Below are 27,984 nucleotides of genomic sequence, written 5' to 3' on the forward strand. Positions count from 1 at the left end.
TAATTATAATAATAATAATATAGAAAAAATCATTAAACAGTTTCTGGTCATCAAAGAAGCATCAGGCTACAACTTTTACAGTACAGTAGATCTGAAATTCGGCATATGAAGGCACAATGGAATGATGAGGCTAGTCCAAATGCTGTTCAATAACTACAGTTATGTAACAGGAGTTTGAATATTTCATGCTGTTTAGTATATTTATTAAAAATAGTAATTTAGCAGCCTAGAGTTTTCACTGACGCTATGCTACAGATCACACACTGTATTACTACATATCACACTGTATGTATTACTCAAATTACAGTATAGTTTTATAATATAAATTTAAAAATAATACAACCAAATCAAATTAAAGGTGTTGTCCAGGCTTTTACATTGATGGACTATGCATTGGATCGAGTGCTAAGACTCAGCCCCTATCAATCAGCTGTTCAACAGAGCCAATGTGACACCGCATACACAACATCCAGAAACCAATGGCTCTGTTCAGTGTGTAATGGTAGCGCCAGGGTGCTGCATTCCCTTCAAAGGAAACTGCTCAGCGATAACTCTGTGCCATCACTACACAATGAATAACGCCAACTGCCTATGGCCGGTCATTGTGTATGTTCCATATGTACAGCTGATCCACAGGGGTGCTGGCATCCTGTTGATCTGACACTAATGACCTATCCTGTGGATAGGCTATCAATGTAAAATGCCCAGACAACACCTCTAAGTGATATGGTCCTGTTTACAACATGCTATATTCTCCACACATTATTATATTGCACAATTATTTCAAATATTCTTCAAAATTAGAATATACAGATTTTGCAGATAGGTCCAGTTACAGCTTAAGTTGTCTAACTATACATTGGATAGTTAAAAAAAATATATTGGGCAAAAAATATTTTGCTGGGAAGGAAGAAAGTAGACAATTAACACAGCCAAAAACTAACAAATCCCTCCCTAGGACTTGCCATGCTTTATTGTGTTACTGCATTGAATCTACTAGGGAGAAGTGCTATTGTAGTGAACAGAAAAAAAAAAATCCCCCAGCCACACCCTTTTGTCTCAACCCTTTAAAAAGGTAAATGTAAAAAATGTCTAACAAAAATTTATTTGGCACACATTGTCGAGTGCAATTTGCTGACACAATCTATACTTGTATAATTGTTTTAATAAATTTCCCCCCTGTCCATGAGACAACTACACATATTGCGGGGGGGGGGGGGGGGGGGGGGGTTACCATTATGCTCCCCTGGTGTATGCCACCAAAAAGGGGCAGATTCACCCCTTTTTCAGTGGTGATTTATAAAGACATAAAACCAGGCATAAATCTACACCTGTTCAGAGCACAGGGCCGGCCTAATGTACTAAGAGGTGTGCGCCTTAGTAAATCCGGGCTGGGAAAACGGGGTGGGGTTTAAAGACTTGCATCAGTCTTGATAAATGTCCCCCAATGTGTTAACTCCCATATAAACTTCATTAAGGCTCTGATTACATCAAAGTTCTATATTAGCCATATATGCCAACACATTTGATACCACAAAAAAATAAATAATGCAAAGGGTTTTCTACTATTTCAACTAAAGATCAGTAGTAAAGAAGCAAAGCGCTTCATTACACTCAGCCGTCGGGTTTCAGGCTGCTGCCTTTGAACTCTTCTCCTCTCTGCGTACCTGGAAAAGCTGGATACTGTCCTGGAAAACGTCTCACAGGACTGCATCTAGCTTTTCCACACACCCAGAGTGGAGTTCAAAAGAAGCAGCCTGAAAGCAGACGGACAATTTCATTAAAGGAGCACTCCAGGCAAACTTACAAAAAAAGGGGGGATGGCAGGGGGTGGTGGGAACATTATAGTGAAGTTACACTTACCTGTCCCAGTGCCCTCTGCAGCTGCAGCATCACTGGTCTTGGTCAGTATAACTTGCTTATTAGGTTAACTCCAAGCCAACGATCGGCACACCAGCTCACCGGGGTGCCAAGGGAATAGTCACATAAACGTAATGAAATAAGTCCCGGCACTCACGTCTTTTGAAGCAAAGAAAGTTTCTGTGTTTTATTCACACATGGGACGCTGCACGCGTTCCGGCTATCAGGCCTTTTTCAACAGCATGCTGTTGAAAAAGCCCTGATGGCCGGAACGCGTGCAGCGTCCCATGTGTGAATAAAACACAGAAACTTTTTTTGCTTCAAAAGACGTGAGTGCCGGGACTTATTTCATTGCTTATTAGGTTCCCACCACTCCCTGACAACCGTTTTTATTCCCATCACTTTTTTCAAAGATTTTTTTCTGCAAGGTGAATCAAATCTCCCATCTCTTTCAGTTTAAAAGTCCCTTTTTTGTTAATTAATGAAAACCATCAGCAAAGGTGCATTTTCTTTTGTTAAACTCAGATGGTTGCTGGCAAATATAAAATCTTATAGCTTAAAAATACTTGGGTGTTCTTCCGAAAACAGCACCACAACTGTCCCTGAATTCTGTGTGGTATTAAAACTCTTCTCCATTCATACCAATGAAACAGAGCTGCAAAGCCGCACCCAAATTGAAGACAAGGGTGGCACAGTTTCAGGAAGAAAGTGCCCATTCTTTTCTAATCCTGGATAAATACTTTTGATGAAGCTTCTGCCATATTGTGGCCTTGGGAAAAAAAATTCTCCCCTTTTAAGTTAACGTCAGAACTGCTGTAAAACTTATCTGCAGTTTTCCAACTATAGAACGTGCATTATGTTGTGGATTTATGACTGATTTCATCTTTTTCTTTGTACAATAGACGAAGGGGGCATTCACGTTCTGTAATTACGGTCCGTGCACGGATCATGTGCTATGGACTAGACCTCAGAACTCACCGCATCATCAATATGTTGTTGTGAGCTCCAAAATTGTTTAAATCTTTGTGCTGCTGTACATCACACATAATGGATTATTATGCTGGGAATTCTGAAGTCCGTTCTGTAGCACATATTCCATACATGGACCATTCATGGAATGTATGAATGTCTCCTAATATGAAGGTATTTTTCTTAGCCTGTCTAATGACCTAAACTGACACAGCTATGTGAGCCCAGCCTATTGAGCAGTACATTGAACGCTGATCACATACAGTTGCGCTCAAAAGTTTACCCCTGCAGAATTTTTGCTTTCTTCTCCTGTTTTCAGAGAATATGAATGATAACACTCATGGTTAGTGGTTGGGTGAAGCCATTTATTGTCAAACTACTGTCATAATGACAACCAAAAACATCCGAATGTCCCTGTTCACATACCCCAGTTTTTAATACCCCTCTAACATCAATGACAGCTTGAAGTCTTTTGTGGTAGTTGTGAATGAGGCTCTTTATTTTCTCAGATGGTAAAGCTGCCCATTCTTCTCGGTAAAAAGCCTCCAGTTCCTGTAAAGTCCTGAACTGTCTTACATGAACTATGTGCTTGAGATCTCCCCAGAGTGGCTTAATGATATTATTGGCCACACCAGAACCTTCTCTTTGTCCCACTGTAGCCAATGCAGCAAATACTAGGGGCAAATTTGCACTCATCAGCTCAGAAACTGCGCATGGGATGTGACCCGTCATTGGCTACAGCAGAACAAAGTGAAGGTTCTGGAGTGGCCATCTCAGTCTCATCACATCAATATCATTGAGCCACTCTGGGGAAATCTCAAGCACGCAGTTCATACCATCTGAGAAAATAAAGAACCTTATTCACAACTACTACAAAAGACTTCAAGCTGTCATTGATGTTAGAGGGGGCAATCAGGGGCGGATTAACTTTACCATAGGCCCCGGGCTGTTCACCAAGCCTGGGCCCCCCCACCGCACTGTAACTATGGTAGCGCTAGCCTGGCGTTCATAGTACAGGAAAGATAATGTCATGATGTCCTGATTTGTGCAAAATTGCCATAAAAAAAAAACTGTGATTTTTTGCAAATCATGGCGGAAGTGTAGCCAGGAGACAGTACACCACTGAAAGTATAAGTCTTTTTGGGTGGTCATGGGCCCCCCAGGAGCTCAGGGCCCCGGGCTGCTGCCCGGAACGCCCCTATTATAATCCACTACTAGGGGCAATACACGGTATTAAGAACTGGGGTATATAAACTTTTGTTCAGAGCCATTTGGGTGTTTTTGGTTGTCAATATGATTAAAAAAGAGAAAACACAGTAGTTTGACAATAAATGGCTTCACACAACCACTAACCACAAGTGAAAAATTTTTTTTTATGTTTATCATTCATATTCCCTGAAAAAAAAAAGGACAAGAAAGAAAAAATTCTGCCAGGGTATGTAAACTATTGAGCACAACTGTAGATGAGACCTGTTTTAACTCTAAGTTAAGTTAAATAAGTTAATTAATAACTCTAAACAGAAAAAAAAACGAATATGCCATTCATTCACAGTGGATTGTAGCACTACATAAACCATGAGAAAGGCTGGAGGCAGTGGCTGTAGCTGACTTAAAAGTTGTTCTACATGGTATTAATGTAACATACCATTTATTAGTTTTCCTGCAGAAGAATACCAGGCACATACATCACATTACCTGCTTATCTTTGGTGAGATGTGTGGTATTTGGCAAACCTACTACTTTTTTTTTTTTTAACTTTGGAATATTCTATTTAAAAAAATTATCTGTATTACATATGCTAGCAATATGTATATTATGTTTAGCACCACAAACCTCACGTCAAATGTAAGTTTGGAATAATTTCAGACTATTCCTAAAAGAAAAGGTTGATAAAAAGTTCTTAAAACACAAAGGAAAAAAAACCATGAAAAAAAGTTATTCCACAGTGTAAATGGATTACATTTTTTTTTTTCAAAAAATAAAATATTTTCTTGAATGAGCACTATGCTATAATGATTTTGCTCTAAATATTTTACAATATTAAATAATTACACTTTCTATATATACATTAGAATGTGGATACTTGGTAATATATTAACTTACACAATGAGAATTTCACACATTTTTACATCTAAGAAAACAAAACATGTACTTCCTTTTTATGTTTAAAGGGGATTTCCAATTTAATATTACCCACAGGATAGGGGACAAGTATGAGATTTCAGGAGGTCCAACCTGTCTCTACAGTGACACCCTTACCTCTTTTTCTTGAATTGAGCCACAGCTTCATTCATTTGTATATAAGTCGATAATTGAATCAAAATGGAGGTCGGAGACAGCTGACAAAGTGAAAACATGACCTTTAATCACACCAGATGCAACGTTTCAGCACTGCGGCCTTTCTCAGGCTTGAAAGGGCAGCAATGTTGAAACACTGCATCCGGTGTGATTAAAGCGACTCTGTACCCACAATCTGACCCCCCCCCCCCCCCAAAACGACTTGTACCTTTGGATAGCTGCTTTTAATCCAAGATCTGTCCTGGGGTCCGTTCGGCAGGTGATGCAGTTATTGTCCTAAAAAACAACTTTTAAACTTGCAGCCCGTGCCAAACGGGAGTATCTGTGCCCTAACTTTGCATGTTTTCATGTTTTCACTTTTACTGCTGTCTCCGACCTCCATTTTGTTTGACTTGTTAACAATTTGGGGTACAGAAAAAAAAAATAAAATTATATAATATATATATATATTTATTAACAGGCTCACAGACATCATCATACCACACTAAACTACGTTGTGGGGTCTTGTATCATCTTGTCAGTCACTTTTGATCAACATGTACTCAAAAACAGGATTTTGGCAGCAAAGCACATGCAGGTAAAAGCAAAAGATGACAAATGTACCACTACAGCTACAGGCTTCAAATACTCAGCTTCACTTCTTGGCCCAATAAAAAAAAGTTAATAGATTAAAAAAATGTGATTAAAGCAACTCTTTACCCACAATCTGTCCCCCCCAAACCGCTTGTACCTTTGGATAGCTGCTTTTAATCCAAGATCTAATCCGTTCTAGTCCGTTCTAGTCCACAGATACTCTAGGTCACGCTATTTTGAGTTGTTTTTTAGCACAATAACTGCATCACATGCCGAGCGGACCCCAGGCAGCTATCCAAAGGTACAAGCGGTTTGTAGGGGGTCAGATTGTGGGTACAGAGTCGCTTTAAGGCTGGTTTACACTGTTTTTTTCTTTGTTTTCAATGTTTTTGCTACAGTACTATAAATTTAGTTTTTTTTATATATATATATATATATATATATATATATATATATATATATATAATACATTTTGTTACACACTGTAATATATATATATACATATATATATATATATATATATATATATATATATCAGTGTAAATAGATGGGGAACAGATTCTACTGTATGGCATACTGCAGTAACCATCTTTACCATCTGTTAATGTGTATGTTTTTCCCATTTTTAACATATACATTATATGAAAACAAAAATGCAGTGTGAATGTAGCCTAATAAATATGCAAAATGCTTTTTCCACTGATGTTGGCTGATGCACTCTATAATCCTCTATAATGTATAACTCCTATATAAAGCCTGTAACAATGGAAGTGTGGTTAAATGCCTATGTAGGACTTTGGTCTGATTCCTCTTCTAGGTAGTAAAATAATAATAATATAAAATAATGTTACTGCAGCATTTCCTCTGGAAAGTACTGTATAATTCCTAGCATTACCAACTACACAACTACACAAACAATACACCCTTCTATGCATTTTAACACTTTGGAATATAAACATATAGAAACAGCATTTGCATCTATAAAACCCATAATGTTTGTCTCTACAAATGTAGTAAACATACACTTACTAGTTTAATATTCATAGCCAATATACCACATACTATTAAGTAAAAGAATATAGAAGTCCCACTTATTGAAGGTTTCGTATGACAGCACTAGTTGTTAGTACACATAGACACTATACAGTAAATTGTTACCAGCACAATTACATAACACAGTCTCACAAACTTTGGTAAAACCTGATCACTGGGCTTAAATTAGAAAAAAATAAAAAAATAATCCATTAAGTATAATTTACTGAACAGTCCACAGTTGCAAACTCCCATATAGTTGAACAGTAATCACACAAATTATAAATGTCATGAGAACTTCAAACCTGAACTGCTTCCAAAAACACAGACATCATAAAATCCTTGGCAAAATGTACTGTTAAGCTTTCCTTAAATTGCCTATACACAACAAAAGAATTACAACTAAGTATGCCTTTTGGGGGAAAATTGAAAATTAAAATTCTGCTCATTATATTGATATTACCACTTAAAAAAAATCATTTATAAAGACAGTGCTTTAAACACAGTACAGAACATGTATGAGATTTGCTTGTTCTTCTTCAAGCCTTGCAGTAAGGTGGGTTATTAACACAATGGTTTGTTCCAGTGTCCTTCCTACATATTTCTTGCTTCAATTGTCTGGTCATAGAAGGGAGACGTTTAAATAATTTATCCTTGATAGACATAGACATAATAGTTAAGAATTACAACGCACCCTGACAGCCATGGTGTAGCATGCAGAAGCTACCTGCTAACCCTTTACAAAGGTGAGATAATATCGACGTCATGTATACAAGCCTACAGCCCTGCTTATTTATGGGAAAATGGTCACTGGAAGCTGCAAGGGCTGCAAACAATGAAAGTATACTGTGGAAGTAGAATTCAGTATCAGGATCCCTTAGAAGGCATTTATGGGACTTGGGTCTTTGTGTGCCCTAAGTCTGCACTGCAGTGTTTTACTAAGAAGTTCCAGAGCAGACATTTGCTCTTAGCTTCCATTGTCATTAGATAGTGTAACTGGGTCTCCTTTTGAGTCTTTGGAGCTTGATGAGGTTTTCTTTTGCTTCTGCTTTGATTTCTTTAGCATATGAACCTAAAACAAAATATATAAAAAGATACATTAAATCTTAAAAGCCGAAAAATGTTAACTGAAGTAAAAAAGAACAAAAACAACAACAATCAACTCACCTGTCACCCATTCCTGGCAGCCGTGCGTCTCCCGTCATGTTCCTGAAGATGGCAGTGTGCATCACACTGCCTGTGCCGGAGGTCCCTGAAGCTCTCCCGGGAACTGAGTGTCTCATCAGAGAAACTTGGAGACGCTCAGCTGCCAGGATAGCTTCGGGAGAATGGCAAAGGCTTTAGGGACTTCTGGCGCCTCTGCCATTCTCCAGAAGCTCTCCCAAAGCTCTCCCAAGAGTCAAGCGTCTCCGATGAAACGCACGGCTGCTGGCAGAGCTGCGGGGACCTCCGGCACAGGCAGTGTCTCTGCATCACGCTGCTTGCAACGGAAACATGATGGGAGACACGCGGCTCACAGGAACGGGTCACAGGTGAGTTGAATAGTTTGTTTTCTTTTATAGTGGTTGCCGCATACGGTGGGGATGAGGCAGTTTTTGAGTTCCCCCACAGTATGCGGCAACCATGCCCGGCTTAAAAGACAACCTCCAACTTTTGAGAAGATTTTTTGGGGTTAAAAAGTTGTTTTATACAGTATTTAATAGGTTGTACAAACTATTAAGGCATCATATAAATGATTCTGCAATGAGAAGACAGAAAGACAATGAAAAAATGGCTTCAGCTCTGTAGCACTCAGCATGGTCATACTTAACCCATCAATGTCAGGAGAGAATGCTGTGGCACTTGGAAGATGTCCTATCATAAGAAGTCCCAAAATGTAATTTTTTTTTAAACCAGTGGCAATGATATATTGCCCATAAAAAATTTAATCAAGTCCTTTACATAACAGATCATTGAGTCAAACACATATATACGTACATGTTGAACAAATGGTAAGGCTGACATATCTTGTGCATATAATAAAATTGCAACTGCCTTATGGGATTAGATTTCAGTTGAAACACTGTTTCCAAAAACAATATTTTGGTGGCCAGCAGCTGATCGCTGTAAATTAATACATGCACATATAGACCCAACAATCCTACATGTGCCTTTTTTAGGAGGGACATTAACAAATAAAGTAGTTCTGGATTGCAGCTGAGGCTGTGTTCACACTAACATAATATGGCTGGGTTCACACTACGTATACTTCAGTCAGTATATTTCAGTCAGTATTGCAACCAAAACCAGGAGTGGATTAACCCACTAACGACATCGGGCGTAAATTTACGCCCTCGCGCCCTGGTACTTAACGCATCAGGGCGTAAATTTACGCCCGATGTTTCCCCGATTGCTGTGTGTTCACACACAGCGATCGGGGAAGATGGCCTGCTATAAATCATAGCAGGCCATCTTAGCTTCTCAGCACGGGGGGTGGTTAACACCCCCCGTGCTTACGATCGCCGCTATTGGCTGATCAATTCAGATCAGCCAATAGCGGCGATCGGAAAAAATGGCGGTCGGTGCTGTCAGAGGACAGCACCGACCGCCATTACTGTAAAAAGTAATGGTGGTCACGGTGCCACCGGCCCGATCGCCGTGAACGGCCAGCCGGTAACGGCCGGCCGTTCACGGCGATCGGGCCGGTGGCACGGCGATCAGAGTCCACAAAAATAGTAAATACCTGCTCTGGACCCCTCAGCTAGGTAGCTGAGGGGTCCAGAGCAGGTATTTGCACATTACTCACCTGTCCCGGGGTCCTGATCGGCGTCTTTCGGGTCCCCATCGGCTTTTTTCGGCTCCAGCCTCGTCTTTTTCCGGATTTTGCACTCTGCTGCCCTCTAGTGGCTGATATGTGTAATACACTTATCAGCAGCTACAGGGATGTTCAGAATGTAGAAAAAGTTTTGGTTTTTTTTCCCAAATTTTTTCTATTTTCCGCACCCTATTGCCGCTGAGTATTGATCAGCATCGCACGAAAGTGCGCTGCTACTCAGCAACTCCTCCTTTTTGGCGTAGGGTGTTTTTTTTCTATATTCTACTGCCACGGTCTGCTAAAAAGTGCCGCGCATAAGTGCGGCATTTATCAGCAACTCCTTTGTTGGCGTAGGTTTTTTTTTTATACTTACTGTAAAAAAACACGTAAAAAACACTACATTACACCACACTACATTGAATAAAGTTTGACACTACACCACTACATACCCCATATACCAATCCCCGTATAAAGATGGCCCCCAGGGTGTTTTCGGCGTTGGACGCATACGTTATTATTGCCTCCGACACCGAAACAGCCAGTGAGGATGAATGGGAGGATCCTTCTTTCCTCCATTCATCCTCATCATCCTCATCATCCAGTGACGTGTCTGGGGGTAGCGTAGCGTACGCTGCCCCCCAGACACGTCTTTTCCGCCAGTACCGTCCCAATAAGAGATGACGGTATGAAGTTCTCCAAACTCTGTGAGAGTACCTCAGGGTACACTTACAGATTTAGGGTACGTGCACACTGCGGAATGGCGAAGGATAACCCTTCGTGCATTCCGCAGCTGGCACCCACCGGCGGACTAATGCGGGTGCGTGTCTCCACCCGTGTCACATCCAAAGAATGAACACGTTGGACGGAGAGCGGAATCCGCCCGTGCATAGAATGGAGTCTTTGACACGGATGGAGACGTGCGCCTGCATCACTCCGCAGGTGGGTGCCAGCTGAGGAATGCAAGAAGGGTTATTTGTCGCGATTCCGCAGTGTGCACGTACCCTTAGAGTGTATGTAGGAAGGGACACCCGAATCCAGCCCCAGATGCCCCCAGATGCCCCCTCCCCCCCATCCTCGGAACAAGTGGGAAGATTGTCCGGGAACTGATCTTCCCACTGCTGGATAAAGGTCACCACCTGTACAGGGATAACTTTTATACCAGCACCACCTCTTCCGGTCCCTCGCTGCCCGAGCTACTATAGCTTGCAGCACGATCTGAACATATCAGAAGTAGTAATAGCGCCCTAATATTTAGCAGCCATGGAGCGGACCCAGCGCTTCTGGATATAAAGGACCCCGTATCGCACCAGGACAACATTTTCCAGGTGACGTCCCCCACACTGGAGAACGGGAGACCCCAGAAGAAGTGCAGAGTGTGGCATAACAGAGGGATCAGGAAGGACACCATTTTCCAGTGTGACACCTGTCCTCATCACCCCGGCCTCTGCATACTGGATCGCTTCAAGGCGCACCACACATCATCGGAATTCTACATTATCTAAATTCTGTCCCTTATTCCTATTTCAGGGGTCACGTTGATCCGGGGATTATTCTGATCGCCAATATGGAGTCGGGAAGGAATTTTTCCCCTGTAATGAGGCTACTGTCGTCTGCCTCACGAGGATTTTTTGCCTTCCTCTGGATCAACACAGATTGAGTTTGATGGATACCTGTCATTTTCAACCTTATAAACCAATAATTGGCCTAATACCCCCAAATAAATTAGAATTGTCCCTTTTCCCCAGCTAAATAGGTATGGCCGCCATTTCCATTAGAGGATACCATGATGCAATTACAAAGCCTCTGTGCTGCCAGGACAGTAGAAACCCCCCCACAAGTAACCCCATTCTGGAAACTACACCCCATAAGGAATCTAACAAGGGGGGCAGCGGGAATATGGCCCCCTAGTGACGGCCACATTTGGGACGTGAAAATGAAAAAAATTGTATTTTTTATTTTCTCGGCACATGTTCTACGTAAGTGCCCGTCACCAGTGGGGTCCATATGCTCACTGCACCCCTTGTTAGATTCCTTATGGGGTGTAGTTTCCAGAATAGGGTCACTTGTCAGGGGTTTCTACTGTCCTGGCAGCACAGGAGCTTTGTAATTGCGACATGGCCTCCATCCTCCATTCCAGCCTCTAAATGGCGCTCTGTCCCTTTGGTGACTTGCCCTGTGCCCATATGGCACATTATGCCCACATGTGGGGTATTTTCATACTCAGGGGAAACTACCCTACATGTTTTGTGTTCATTTTCTTTTTTAACCCCTTGTGGAAATGGAAAAAAATCAAGGCTAGACCAACATTTAGTGTAATTTTTGTAACTCTAAATCATTAATCTTGTCATGATTTTTTCATTTTCACAAGGGGCTAAAAGATTTAAAAAAACACTAAATGTGTAGCGCAATTTCCCCTGAGTACGGAAATACCCCACATGTGGACATAAAGCGCCATGCGGGTGCAGGGTAAGCCTCCGAAGGGAAGGAGCGCCATTTGGTTTTTGAAGGCTGGATTTGGATGGAATGGATTTCGAGGGGCCATGTTGCATTCAAAAGGCCCCTGTGTTGCCAAGACAGTTGAAACCCTTCCACAAGTGACACCATTATGGAAACTACACCCCTCAGGGAATGTAACAAGGGGTGTAGTAAGCATATGGACCCCACTGGTGACGGGCACAAATGTGGAACAATGTGGCGTGAAAATGAAATATTAAATTTTTTACACTATAATGTTGGTTTAGCCTTGAATTCATCATTTTCACAAGGGGTTAAAAGAGGAAAAAACAAAACAATGTGTAGAGCAATTCCCACTGAGTCCGTAAATACCCCACATGTGGACATAAAGCGCCATGTGGGCGCAGGGCAAGCCTCCGAAGGGAAGGAGCGCCATTTGGATTTTAGAGGTTGGATTTGGCTAGAATGGATGATGAAGGCCATGTCGCATTTACAGAGCCCTCGTGCTGCCAAAACACTGGAAACCCCCCACAAGTGACCCCATTCTGGAAACTACACCCCTCAAGGAATCTAACAAGGGGTGCAGTGAGGATATTGACCCCTTGATGACGGGCACATTTGTGCCATGAAAGTGAAAAAATGAAAATATTCCCTTTCACGTCACATTGTTCCACATTTGTGCCCGTCACCAGTGGGGTCCATATGCTCACTGAACCCCTTGTTAGATTCCTTGAGCTGTGTAGTTTCCAGAATGGGGTCACTTTCCAGTGTCTTGGCAGCACGAGGGCTCTATAAATGCGACATGGCCCTTGAAATCCTTTCCAGTGAAATTCAGCTTCCAAAAGCCAATTGGCGCTTCTTCCCTTTGGAGGCTCGTCCTGCGCCCGCTTGGCACTTTATCGCCACATGTGGGGTATTTCCGTACTCGGGAGAAACTGCGCTACACATTTTGTGTCTTTTTATTCCTCTTATCCCTTTAAGAAAATGAAAAATTGAAGGCTAGAACAACGTTTTAGAGTAAAAAATAAATTTTTCTTTTTTCACGCCATATTGTTCGGAAAATCTGTGAAGCACTTTTGGGGTCCAGATGCTCACCGCACCCCTTGTTACATTCCTTGAGGGGTGTAGTTTTCTAAATGGTGTCCCTTTAGGGGTGTTTTTTAGGTTTCGGCACCCCAGAGCCTCTGCCAACCTGAAGTGGTACGGTCAAAAATGACCAAATATAACGGAGGCGTTGAAATTCACTAGGCACTCCTTTATATCTGAGGCTTGTGGTTGCGTCAAATAGCGCAATAGGGCCACATATGGGGTATTTCTATAAACTGCAGAAACGGAGCAATCAATATTGGGGTGCATTTCTCTGGTAATAGGTTTATAATTATGAAAAATATTGGAATACAATAAAATCTCTGCACAGAAAATTAAAATTTTCAAATTTCTTACACACTTAGCTTTTATTTCTGTGACTCCCCTAAAGGGTTAAAAAACTTTCTGGATATGCTTTTGCAGAGTGTGCAGTTTCTGAAACGGGGTGCTTTGTGGGGCTTTCTAACATACAGGCCCCTCAAATACACTTTAAACCTGAACAGGTCCCTAAAAATATCTGATTTTGAAATTTTAGTGAAAATTTGGAAATTTGCTGCTAATGTTTTAAGCTTCCTATTGCCTAAAAAAATGAAAGATTGTTTAATAAATGCCGCCAACATAAAGTAGACATGTTGCTAATGCTATTTAATATATAATTTATGTGGTATAACCACTTTCTGTATAAGCAAAAAAGTTTAGAAGTTGGAAAAATGCATTTTTTTCACATTTTTTTCACATTATTTGGTTTTTTTTCCATAAAGATTCGTTATGAGTATCGACTCCAATTTACCAGAAATGTAAAGTACAATATGTCACGAGAAAACAATCTCAGAATCAGCAGGATAGGTAAAAGCATCCCGAAGTTATTAATGAATAAAGTGACACTGGTCATATTCATAAAATTTGTCTCTGTTAATAAGGCCATTTCAGGCTCTGTCCTTAAGGGGTTAAAAACACAGAAAGGCTCTGTTCACACAATGTTGAAATTGAGTGGATGGCCGCCATATAACAGTAAATAACGGCCATTATTTCAATATAACAGACGTTCTAAAATAACAGCAAATATTTGGCCTTATATGGCGGCCATCCACTCTATTTCAACATTGTGTGAACAGATCCTTTCTGTGTTTTTAATCCACTCCTGGTTTTGGTTGCAATACTGACTGAAATATACTGACTGAAATATACATATACTGACTGAAATATACGTAGTGTGAACGCAGCCTATAGATGCATTTTTGTCTTCACAGTTTGGGTCATCAGATCCATGGTCAGGTCATGACTTGCTGCCACAATATAAACAAAAATGCATCTGTGTTACGCTAACCAAGTCCTAAAGGAAATAAGTCCATAGCAAATACAGCCAGAGTCATTTGGGGAATGAACATTACACCACTTCCTTATCGAATTTCATCATATATGTGCCCAAATATTTAAAAAGAAACAGTTTATCACAAAAAGCACCACAAAGAGGTGTCTAGCTTTTGCATTGTTTATTTTATGTCTTACCTTTGGTCCTGCAGCAGAAATAATTATTTGTCCTGGTGGCTGGATCCAAGGCTCACCATCTACTTGGACTGGAATAGGTTTCAGGAGTGTTACACGGAAGTAGGAGCCCTGGGCAATTCGAATACCTGAACGAAGTCCTCCTTGAACTTGGCCCTAGAGTTCAAATACACAATCCACCTGAGTATCATGAAGCAGCAACAAGAATTGTAAGGTCGTGAGAACACAGTATCTATTTGCCATAGCCAAAACTATGGCTCTGAGGACACCTTTACGTGGCGACATGGTACACTCTGTTTGATCAAATAGTTTGCTAAGATCCTCACTTTTAAATATCTACAGAGCAGGTGTTTATAGTTTTTACACTGGGAGGAGTATATACGGGTAAGCCCTTGCACCTGTGGGTTGCTGTTGCACCTTCTGTTTTTTTGATTGTATGAAAGCAGTCATAAACTCTCGGGACAGGGATATAATATTACCGCTCTATAAAACTTTGGTGCAGTTTTGGAACCCAATTCATAGAACGTACTAACCACTCGTAGGAAAAAAGGTTCAGTCTCTGGTGGTCAGAAGCCTTCTCTACCATGAGAACAGTGAATCTGTGGAACAGTCTACCCCAGGATCTGATCACAGCACAAAACATGGAGGGCTTAAACACAGGCTTTAACAAGTTCTTAGAACAAAATAACAATGTGTATGTATAAACATAGAATGACATTCCCATCTCACATGGTGTGAATGAAGACTTTTTGAACTGAAAGAACAGCGCTGATTTGGATTGCATCATTTGATTACTACTGGACATTGCATAATGTCTGATAAGACATGCACAGTTGGTTTACCTTTCTTTTGTGCTGCTGCAGTAGACTAGTGATGCCCTACCCTCTATCCACCGCACCCCTTCCCTTCATATATCCCCTCCCCTTGGTTGAACTTGATGGACATAGGTCTCTTTTCAAACATACCAACTAGAGGTAGGAAGCAATATGGGAGCTTAAAGAGTGACTTAGCCTGCAAAATGACAAGAGATGAAAGTGTGTTCTCTTTCTCATGTGCCTCAGCTTTTCTTGCCTATATGCTGTGCTGCCCACTCTTCTTCCCCCTATACCTCCACTCTCTTTGCTGTTGCAGCCCTACTGACTGTTCTACTGAAAACTGCACTCTGCACTGAATGTTCCCAGCAGAATGTTCAAAGTGATTTTTGATCATTAGGGGAGCAATCAAAAACAAACCAGGAGCAGGCAGTGGATGCCCACAAACATGACAGATAATGAGGGGCTTCACCACATCAACCTTAATCCGAACCCCAACACTCAGTATTTGGTTCCCTGCAGCTGCAATAGTTGGATATCGCCATAGGGAGTCCTGCCAGCCTGGCATCTAACTTCTACAGTCATAGGGAATCAAATGCCAAGCATTCAGGTTTGGAGGACGTTGATGACAGGTCCACTCAACACTACCTGGCATCCCTGTCTAGCGGTTGAATGCTGCACCCATGCCCAACACCCTTGCAACTCCCAGCATAGACTTTGACCCTACATCAGATGCCTCTTGGGCTACCACTCTACTTTGACGGCTTATAAAGTACCAAAATGCTGCTTTTCATGACCGAGTGCTCTTGGAACGTCTGGTCTATTTCCGCCTAACCCGCTACCTCTCTGAAAACTCTCTTTTTGACCCCCTTCAGTCTGGTTTCTGTCCTCTCCATTCCACAGAAACTGCCCTTACTAAAGTCTCTAATGATCTCCTCACCGCCAAAACTAAAGGTGATCATCCTCTGCTCATTTTCCTGGATCTATCTGCAGCTTTTAAAACTGTAGACCACCAGCTCCTCCTCTCCACGCTGCGCTCTATCGGCCTCAAGGACTCTGCTCTTTCCTGGTTTTCCTCCTATCTCTCCGACCGCTCCTTTAGCGTATCATTTGCTGGTTCCTCCTCATCTTCTCTTCCCCTTACAGTTGGGGTTCCCCAGGGATCAGTCCTGGGCCCTCTCCTTTTCTCACTTAACACTTTACCAATCAGACAAATCATCAGTAAGTTTGGTTTTCAGTACCATCTCTATGCTGATGATACCCAGCTATATACCTCCTCCCATGATATCACCCCCGCTCTTCTACAGAACACCAGTAACTGTCTGTCTGCCGTCTCTAACGTTATGTCCTCCCTATTCCTAAAACTCAATCTTGCTAAAACTGAGATGCTTGTATTTCCTCCCTCTACTAACCACCCTCTACCTGACATCTCCATCCCTGTATGTGGTGCAACTATAACACCTACACAACAAGCCCGCTGCCTTGGGGTTATGTTTGACTTGGATCTGTCCTTCACACCTCAAATTCAATCTCTTTCACGTTCCTGTCAACTGTATCTAAAAAACATCTCTAAAATCCATCCCTTCCTTACTGTCGAATCTGCTAAAACTCTCACTGTCGCTCTTATTCATTCCTGTCTAGACTATTGCAGTTCCTTATGGCCCTATTCCACGGGCCGTCTAGAGGAGCAAACGAGCGCTCTCAGTGCTCGTTTGCTCCTCGTTTCCCGCTCGCTGCCGCCGCTATTCTATGTGGCTGCAGCGAGCGGATGACTGCGGGGGGGCTGCCCGGGTGATCGCTGATCGTCCGGGCAGCCCATAGGATACAGCAGTGTCTGCTGACGATGCTCCTATTCAACGGAGCGACGGCAGCAGATCGCTGCTATATCAGTCGCTTGTTTTTCAACATGTTGAAAAAAAAGGGACTGCACTCTATTCCACGGGGCGATTATCGTCCGTAGCGGCCGATATCGGCCGCATACAAACGATAATCGTTCTGTGGAATAGGGCCTTAACTAATCGGCCTTCCTTCCTCAAAACTCTCCCCTCTCCAGTCCATCCAGGCTCATCTCTGTGTCCAGCCGCTATACCGATGCCTCCCCCCTGTGCCAGTCACTACACTGGCTCCCTATTAAATACAGGATACAATATAAACAACTCCTGCTCACCTACAAAGCGCTCCACAGTGCTGCACCTCCCTATATCTCCTCAGTTATCTCTAACTACCGTCCTACCCATGCTTTACGATCAACATCCACCTTGATCCGCACCTCTCACACCCGTCTCCAGGACTTCACCCGAGCTGCACCAGTTCTATAGAATACATTTCCCAAGACTGTTAGACTCACCTCCAATACCCAAAGCTTCAAACGTGCCCTCAAAACACATCTATTCAAGCAGGCTTACCAGGTTCCCTAATTTGACCACTACCCTCAAACCCCCCCCCCCCCCCCCCCCCACACACACACACGAACATTTAAGCACTTAGACATACACATGCAGGCACTGGATAGTGACTGGTTCACCCACCTTAACCTGCACTGCCTTATTTATAAAGATGGCTGGACCATTGTAACAATAAAGCACTTTGCCCCTCTACCTTCTTGTCTCAAACCCCCTCCTAATAGTGTGTAAGCTCATGCATGCAAGTAGGGCCCTCGCTCCTCATGTACTGTATGCATAATTATATGTAGATCTCTGTGATGTCTGATTTTGTCTTTGTATGTACCCCCAGAATTGTAAAGTGCTGCGGAGTCCGTTGGCACTATATAAATAAAAATTATTATTATTATTAAGGGATGGCCTTCTTTTTTTCCCGCTACAAAGTACGTCTTACAGTCCACAAAAAAAGTACTTCACTTTTATTTATTTTGTTACATCTACATATAATTAAAGCAACACAATCTGACCCCCACAAAACCACTTGTGCCTTCAGATAGCTGCATTTATTCCAAGATCTGTCCTGCGGTCCGTTTGGCAGGTGATGCAGTTATTGTCCTAAAAAACTACTTTTAAACTGGCTTCCCTGTGCCCTACGGGAGTATCTGCACCCTAACTTTGCACCACCCTCCTCCTGTCCCTCCTCCCCACCCTCTTTATCATTAGGAATGCCATTGGAACATTTTCTCCATGCTGAGCATTTGCACAGGTGTCTTAACGATCCAGGCCATGTGCCGGGCTGCCACAGGTGGGGAATAGGAGGCAATCTGCCCGGAGCATTCCTAATGATGAAGAGGGCTGGGAGGAGGGACAGAGAAGGTGTGCCAGCCTAATGCATACACAATGTAGGCTACTCCTGTAGCCACTCCGTGGCTGCCAGTTTAAAAGTAGTTTTTTAGCACAATAACTGCATCCCCTGCCAAACGGACTGCAGGACAGATCTTCGATTAAAAGCAGCTATCAGAAGGTACAAGCAGTTTGGGGTGGGCAGATTGTGGGTACAGAGTCGCTTTAACATATCTTCTTTAAAATTAAATATTTTCTTTAGAAACTTTTACATTATAATAGATTGTTAATATAGAATATTTTAGCAGACCACCTACAACATTAAAGAATTACGTGCCATTATATAGTGACCTATTTAAAAAAAAAAACTCATTTTATGTCATGGTTTACTAGATATAAATTCTGTGTCATTGTCAACCTTCCCATTTGTTGAATGCATGGCAGACTCACCATATGAACCACTCCAGTTACCCCAACAACTTCAAGTAATCCATCATCTATTCTTGGCTTTCCATATCGATTATCACTGTCAGAGCCCCACAAATCTGCTCCTGAACCCCAACTGATGAAAAATAAAAAGTTATTGGAATATATTCTGATCTAGCATTGCCTCTTTAAAAGCACGTCTACTGGTACATGTTTATGTTCTGGGAAACTATGTGCTCCGTTGCGTAAATATATATTTGCGTCAAATAAATATATAAAAGGTAGGTGCACTGGGATAGAGTCTGATGGGGCCAACTATGCAAGAATATATACATATATAAACAAATTCTATAGCACTTAAAGTGTAACTGTCATGTTTTTTTTTTATTGCAGAAATCAGTAGTATAAGTGATTTTAAGAAACTCTGTAATAGGTTTCATCAGCCAAAAAAGCCTCCTTCTGTACTCAAGAAGCAATCTCCCAGCCTCCCCCCCTGACTTCTTATCTGTGCATTATCAGGCAAACACGTCTTCATTACAGAGAAGCCAGTGAAGACGGGCTCTGCTCTCTTCATTGTAAGCCTATGAAGGGGGGAGGGGCCGAGAGAGATGAGGGAGCAGGAAGAGGGGACATGAAGGTCAGCTGTTTGTAGACTCTCTGGGCACCTAAACCGCTAAATTCAGGTGTCAGAAAGGTCAGTGCTTATCTATGAACTTACTGAGAGAAGATTGCAGGGTGTTGTGCTGTGCAGGACTGCTCCGTGCTCAGTCACTCCTAACAGCCCCTCCCCTCTCCATAACCACATAATGGAGACAGAAATCCTGCTTCATTTGATGTGAGGGGGAGGCTGGGAGATTGCTTTTTCACTACAGAAGGAAACTCTTTTAGTATATAAAACCTATTACAGAGTTTCTTAAAATCGCTTGTACTGTTGATATTTAATGTTTTCAGAAAAATGGCCCTGAAATGACAGTTACGCTTTAATATAGTAAGGAAATAGAAAGCTTCCCGCACTATTTCTAGCTAATTTTATACATCTGTTTAATTGAATTCAAAGTCATTTTACATGCAGCTTTTCTATAGTCACAGAAATGACCCAGACTTTAAAAAAGACTTGTCAGCAATTTGGACATGTCTAAATAAATATTTTATTTGGGTTTCTGCATGTTGCTGGGCTCTACTTATTAAACTGTGCTGAATGGACAGTGTCAGAATAAGTCAGGACACATTTTGGCTTATAGTATTATCTACCTAGGAATATTTAAAAATATAAGTCCTTCAATATTTGGAAGCTCCACTTCTTGCTGGTCAACCTGAAGTTTTAGATCTTTATGGAGATTTCGATTGTGACTTAGCTTCTGTAAACCTGCTTTAACATACACTCCTTTGTTGTGGAACCTTAAAGAGAAATAAAATATATATGTTATATACCAGAAAAGAAAGACTTCCCTATATTCATCTACAAATACACACAGTAGAGTTTTACCTGCTGTTGAATTTACCAGGCTCAATTTCACGGGCATGATGAAAATCTAAGCTCAATTCGGCATCAATCCCGATCCCACAATAGTTGTTCATTTGCACAATCTATCAAACCAAGAAAACTGGTGAAAAAGGCATAACTTCACTGCGGACTGGTAATTACAACTGGTATTCATCAATGAACAAACTATTACATTTCCCTAAAAAAAAAGTTTTGGTATGGAAAACTGTTCAATAAAAAAATGTCTGAGAGTATAATAAAGTATATGCAGAAAATGTTATTAAAAAACAAAACAAAAAGCAAACGATTACACAATAAATCCAGAGCCTCTTTAGTGTCGATGATGTGGGGCAGTGGTGGACAAACCGCATGTACAGCTGTACAGGGGCCCAGAAAGGGAGATGGTTGTTCGGATGTTCCCCTTTCAGCATTCCTAGAAGCTGCACAGTTACCTGGGATACACACTGCTATAATCAGTGTCGTACTAGGCCACCGGAGTATCCTCCGGTGGGCCCCCAGCCCAGAACCTGCACAAACACACATGCACCGATTGTCCCAGGCCCCGGTAGCAAGGTACAATCCGTGTGTGGAACCACTGGCATTACAGAGGGCCCTGCAGCTGCTCCTTCCTCACCATCTTGACACAGTTATCCACCGCTCTCTCGTTTCCCTCATGCAGCGGTGACAGGAGGAGAAGGGACCCCCCACTCACACTAAGGCAACGCTTTAATCTACTGCTGCTCTCCCCTGCACTGTAAGCCAGCACCTGCGGGGTTGTGACCTGGCCTGGGGGAGGGGCCTCGCAACCAACTGGGTGCTGGCTTACAGTACAGGGAAGAGGAGCAGTAGATTAAAGCGTCGCCATAGTGTGTGTTTGGGGGGGAGGGGGCCTTCTCCTTCTGTCACCGCTGCATGAGGAAAATGTGAATTTCTGTATCGGGAAGGTGAGGAGGAGAGTGGGTGGGGGGCCCTAAGTAAAGTGAGGCCCTGGGACAATCAGGGCAGTTGATTGAAGCATTCCCGTGGTGTGTGTATGTGTGTGTGTGTATAGAGGGGGGGGGGGCGCTTTCTCCCTCTCCACATAACTACTATGGGGGGGGGTGTCACAATAGGGGGCAATATTACTATTAGGGGGGGGTGCACAACAGGGGGCATTATTACTATGGAGTCTGTACACAGCAGTAGGAATTATTACTATGGGGGACATAACAGGGGCTTTATTTCTATGGGGGTGACAACAGGGGGCATTAGTTCTAAGGGAGCTGTACACAACAGGAGGCTTTATTACTATGGGGGGCCACAACAGGGGGCTTTACTACTATGGGGAGTGGTTACAACAGGGGGCATTATTACTATGGGGCTGTACATGGCAGGGGGCTTTATTACCATGGGGGCTGTACACAGCTTGGGGCTTTATTACTATATGGGGGCACGGCAGGAGGCATTATTACTATAGTGACACAGCAGGGGATATATCTATGGGGGCACAGCAGAAGGAATTATTATTGTGGGTGGGGAGCTGTATACAGCGGGAGCATTATCAGTATGTGGGGGTGCACAGCAGGGGGCATTCCTGTGTGGGGTGGCACAGCAGGGGGACATTATTAATATGGGGTGCACAACAGGGTAAATTATTTCTATATGGAGGCACAGCAGGGGGCATTATTACTTATTACATAGAAGGGGACACTATTACTATATGGGGTATCCTACATACAGAGGCAACCCACATACCTACTCACTTTACTGCACATGACACCAAACTGTGGAATTACTACTGTATGGGACCCTATTGGTAGAGAAAAAAAGTGAAAAAAGTTAAAAGAAACGTGTGAAGCCTAAGATGTTTATCTGTCAGGTTCTGAAGAGATAAATTGTAGCTGAAAGAATTCATCAGGGTCGTGCCGGATGGAAATTAAAAGGGAAAGTAACGCCTCAGATCGAAAAAGATGTCACCTGTAAGTCACTGAAGGCAGTTTTTTGTATTTAGTCGAACATTTCATAGAGGAGACCCCAGGTGGAAAAGGTTGGTGTGAAACAAAGAAATGTGTGTGTGTGTGTGTGTGTGTGTGTGTGTGTGTGTGTGTGTGTGTGTGGGGTGGGGGGTGGGGTGGGGGGTGGGGTTAGTACATTTTTTGCACAGGGGCCCTATGCAGTCTGTGTCCACTCCTGCTGTGGGGAGTATGCTAACTTGTCCTGCAGCACTGGTGTCACATATATCCACATGATTCCCTTGATTGCAGAGGTCATGTGTATGAACAGGACATCATTGGTGCAGAAAAAGTAAACCAAACCTGTCTGGAAACACCAAAGCATCAGCAACGATGCTGGATTTGACAGGTGAGTAATGGTTCTTTACAATCTTAAAAAATTCTTGCAGGTAGTATTGAGTGAAGACACCTATGGCTCTATCCATGTTTTCTAAAACTCCCTAAGAAATCCAAATTAAAGTTGAGTTAAATGCTGAGTATTTGGGTTCGTAGAAAGTTGACAAACCCAAACAGTTCAGCCTGTCCGCTCAACACTAACTGCAGGTACACATGGACAGCTCCTTTAATTATGGTCCACTGCATTTCACCCCAGAGTGAACACAAATGCACAATAACAGTATTAGCATGAAACGGCATAAAATATTAACAGTAAGAATAATCATACCTTTGGTGGTTCAGGTTCAGATATACCATTTTCCATTGAGTCAACAGCCTCTTGAGCATCTAGAAGTATAGTCCATCGGTCCATAAGGACATTTTCAGCTTCATCCACAGATATTAAGACTGAATATGGATCCTCCCCACTATAGCCAGCTCCCCATCGAAGTACTCTCCCCAGATCATTTCCTGAGAGGGAAAATAACATCTTTAAATTTGCTACACAATAAAAGAACGTTTGCCTTCAGTGAACAGAAGACAGTGTTTCACCTCTAAATTTTTTTTTACAATTGTGTTTACCTTTAATAATGGAAACCAGCATGCATTGCCAAGTACATTACACATCTGATACCAGTTGCACCCAACTAATGACCTTGACTTACAGTAGGTTCTGTCGGATTTCACAAAGTAATCTTTGTTTTAGGCTATGTTCACATTACGTAAGAGACCGGCCGTTCCGTGACCCAGACGGTCTTTGAAAAGATCATCCCGGCTGGTACTGCAGTACGGCTGGATAATCTTCCGCGCCGCAGAGTTCTGATGCGGGCGCATCCACGCGCCCACATTAGAACTCCCCCCTGCACACAATGGAGCGAGTGTCTTCAATGAATAGCGGCCGCAGAAAACTGGCATGTCAGTTTTTTACAGCGCAGCTAGGGATCCCGGCCGGAGTGTATACTATGTGTATACACTCCGGCCAGGATTCTCTCAGAAGGCAGCACTACGTAAGTTCTGTGGGAATCATGGCCGTTGTAACAATGACCGTGATTACCACTGACCTTACGCTGTGTTAACATAGCCTTACACAGGATAGATTAAAAAAAAATGGCACAGGCTATGGCATTTCTATACAACTATGGGCTTTGTTTCTTTGAAGAGAGAGATACCTGGTCTGATACTTGAAAATAATGTTTTCAGCTCCTCTGTTTTGCTGTAACCACTCTCCTAGTACACCCTATTAACCCTTAGGAGACCCTAGACGTACCCGTACGTCCAGGGCCGCCTCCCTGCGTCCTCTGAACCTCCACGATTCCGGGTGCCGCATGTAGCCCGGGATCACGGCTATTAGCGGGCACGGTCCGATCGCCGTGCCCGCTAATCAGGTAATCGGAGGCAGCTGTCAAAGATGCCAGCTGCCTCCGATTACCAGCTGCAGCCGTTCCCTGGTGTCTAGTGGGTGAGATCGCTGTGCCTGATGCCGGCCGGGGACCTCTCCAAGATGGCGCCGTCCCCGACTCGGCACTTGTTTGTTTTCGGCTGCAGCAGCCGAAAGCAAACGAGTGCCGATCTCCTTGATCTTTGCTGTATAACTATACAGCAAAGATCTCAATGAGAGATCAAAGTGTATATACTAGAAGTCCCCCAGGGGGGCTTCTAGTATATGTATAAAAGTAAAAATAAAAGTGATGTAGTAAAATGGCCCTCCCCTAATAAAAGTCAGAATCAGCCCCCTTCTCCCATGTTATAAATAAAAATAAACAAATAAATAAATAAACATGTTTGCTATCGCCGCGTGCGTAATCGCCCGAACTATTAATTTATCACATTCCTGATTGCGCATTTTTGGTCGCATCAAATCCAGAAAAATTGTAATAAAAAGCGATCAAAAAGTCGCATTTGCGCAATCAAGGTACCGATAGAAAGTAAACATCATGGCGCAAAAAAAGCAGCCCCATAGACCAAAGGATAAAAGCGTTATAAGCCTGGGAATGGAGTGATTTTAAGTGACATCTATTTGTTACAGGCCATCAGATAAAAGTAAAATTATACATGTTATATATCGTTTTAATCGTAACCACTTGAGGAACATATATAATAAGTCAGTTTTACCCCAGGGTGAACGGCGTAAAAACACAAACCCCCCAAATAAAAAAAATGCAGTTTTTTTTTTTTTCAATTTCACCACACTTTGAATTTTTTTCTGGTTTCGCAGTGTACTTTATGCAAAAATTCAGCCTGTCATTGCAAAGTACAATTAGTGGCGCAAAAAATAAGGGCTCATGTGGGTTTCTAGGTGAAAAAATGCAAGTGCTATGGCCTTTTAAACACAAGGAGGAAAAAACGAAAATGCAAAAATTGAAATTGGCCGGGTCCTCTAAGGGTTAAAAGATGGCAGGCCTGGAGGCCCTCACTAGGTCCTTAGCTGCCATGTTAACCCCTTGGCACCCTGCATGTCGCAGGGAAGGGAGGGGGGGATTTGGTTACTGCCCTCCCTGACATCTTCCTATACCTATAAGTCAAGTGTTGGAAATGTGTTAACAGGGTTTCCTAGAACTTTTTAATTTATGGCCTACCCTCAGGATAGGCCATTAACATCTAATTGGTGGGGCACCGACATTCAGCTCCCCAATGATCAGCTGTTTAATAGAGATGCAACCAGATGTACACTGTGTACGGAGCCAAAGGCTTTAGCCTGTATACTGTTTAAAGGCCAAACCAGGTTACTGAAGCTAAGCTCCCTATCACCTTAAAGGGAACCTGTCACCCCCCTTGCCGGGGTGACAGGCTCCCGACCCCCCGTTAGAGCCCCCTATACTTACCTAATCCCGCCGGGTCCCGCTTCTGGAGGTGGTCGGGTGACAAGAGATCTCAGCCGCTGCAGCCCGGCTGAGAGATGAGTCCAACGCTCATAGAGAATGACAGGAGAGTCCAGCGCTCCGTCATTCTCTATGGGTGTTGGACTCATCTCTCAGCGCACGCGCCGGGCTGCAGCGGCTGAGATCTCCGTCACCCGACCACCTTCAGAATCAGGACCCGGCAGGATTAGGTGAGTATAGGGGGCTCTAACGGGGGGTCGGGAGCCTGTCACCCCGGCACGGGGGGTGACAGGTTCCCTTTAATAAGAGCTGTGTTATAGTTACAGACACCACACAATGAACGGAGTTGAGGATGAGGGTAGATCATCAGTTAAAAAGTTCATGAATCCCTTTAATTGACCATAATATAGGAAAATGTTTATATAGTCATAAAAGATAAGAAGTCAGCTGACATGATACACACAACAAAAACAAAAAACAAAACCACATTACTACATTTACCTGTTCCAAGAGGAAGGACAGCTATAGATGGCTCTGAACAAACCAACTTGTGTCGAATTTCTTCAAGAGCACCAAGCACCCAACCAACCGTACCATCACCACCACATACAAGTACTCGGAAATAAGGAACTTGAGAGAAAGCATGAAATCTGAAAAGGAAATCAGACCTTCAGTATCTGTACATTCAACACAATTTGACTATATAGTCTTGTTTTTTTCACAACATATGTCTACGAAATGTAATTGCATAATGAGATTCATTTAAATAATCATTAGTAAGACGTGTGTAATGCCTTAAATCACAGCACTTCTGTCCTCAGGCAGAACTTTTGCACAACTCCCAAGTAGTGGAGCACTACAAACACACCACCACCATTCACATGCCTTTGGGATTAAAGCTCTAGCACAAACCACAAACTCCCCAGTTCTCCCTGTAAATGATGATTTATATATAAAATAATTAAATATTGTATTGTTCTTCTAAGGAGATAGTGCAGTTCCAACAGTAAAGCTACTATAAATGACAGTAGGAATTTAACAGAGCTCAGTGCCTTAAATAGATGCATTTCATCTACTGCCTAGGATGTTCTCTATATGCACCCCTCCCCATAACAAGTATCCTAAACTTTTGAAAATAATCCTATCTATATAAATTATTTCTATGTCTTTTACTAACTCTAAGTAAGACTTAATGAGCTTCCAAAAAATAACCTTTCTGCTATCATAATGAAACAGTAAGTGTAACTTACTTCATACATGTATAATACAGTAGCATTACATCTGAAAAACAATAGGTGGCACTGTTGCTTATATATATATATATATATATATATATATATATATATATATATATATATATATAGTCATCTGTTCTATCTGTTGCATTTCATGTGAAATATATAGAACCCACCATGAAGTGTGTGTGTGTGGTAAAGTAATTTTAGTGTGCTCAGTAACTCACATAGGCAGGATGTATACCTTCTAATTAGGCTATGTTCACACTACGTATATTTGAGGCTGTATGTTTGAGGCTGTATAGCAACCAAATTAAGGAGTGGATTGAAAACACAGAAAGGCTCTGTTCACACAATGTTGTAATTGAGTGGATGGCCGTCATTTAATGGCAAATATTTGCTGTTATTTTAAAACAACGGCTGTTGTATTGAAATAATGGCAGTTATTTACCATTATATGGCGGCCATCCACTCAATTTCAACATTGTGTGAACAGAGCCTTTCTGTGTTTTCAATCCACTCCTGGTTTTGGTTGCTATGAGGACCTGACATGAGGACCAAATACAGCCTTAAATATACATAGTGTGAATCCAGCCTTAGGCTGCGTTCACACTACGTATATTTCAGTCAGTATATTTCAGTCAGTATTGCAACCAAAACCAGGAGTGGATTAAAAACACAGAAAGGCTCTGTTCACATAATGTTGTAATTGAGTGGATGGCCGCCATATAACAGTAAATAACGGCCATTATTTCAATACAACAGCCGTTGTTTTAAAATAACAGCAAATATTTGCCATTAAATGGCGGCCATCCACTCAATTTCAACATTATGTGAACAGATCCTTTCTGTATTTTTAATCCACTCCTGGTTTTGGTTGCAATACTGACTGAAATATACTGACTGAAATATATGTAGTGTGAACGCAGCCTAAGGGTACAAACCCACACACCATATACGCAGCAGATACGCAACAAATACGCAGCAGATTTGATGCTGTGTTCAGTTATTTAGATCTAATCTGCTGCGTATCGCAGCAGTAAATCC

General features: G+C 42.3%; 1 protein-coding gene across 1 annotated transcript in view; it reads right to left on the reverse strand.

The window, feature by feature from the left end:
• Positions 1–6,242: 6,242 nt before the first annotated feature.
• Positions 6,243–27,984, reverse strand: part of DGKQ (diacylglycerol kinase theta) — a 110,294-nt gene continuing 88,552 nt past the window's right edge. The window contains exons 17-23 of the mRNA XM_069962207.1: positions 26,204–26,352; positions 23,173–23,354; positions 20,521–20,621; positions 20,286–20,432; positions 19,059–19,170; positions 14,576–14,728; positions 6,243–7,804 (exon numbers count right to left, since the gene is read on the reverse strand). Coding sequence (XP_069818308.1) covers positions 7,700–7,804; positions 14,576–14,728; positions 19,059–19,170; positions 20,286–20,432; positions 20,521–20,621; positions 23,173–23,354; positions 26,204–26,352 — 949 coding nt within the window. The 3' untranslated portion in view covers positions 6,243–7,699. The remainder of the gene's footprint in view (positions 7,805–14,575; positions 14,729–19,058; positions 19,171–20,285; positions 20,433–20,520; positions 20,622–23,172; positions 23,355–26,203; positions 26,353–27,984) is intronic.

Source organism: Dendropsophus ebraccatus, chromosome 3 (assembly GCF_027789765.1).
Source record: "Dendropsophus ebraccatus isolate aDenEbr1 chromosome 3, aDenEbr1.pat, whole genome shotgun sequence".
Classification (NCBI taxonomy): Eukaryota; Metazoa; Chordata; class Amphibia; order Anura; family Hylidae; genus Dendropsophus; species Dendropsophus ebraccatus.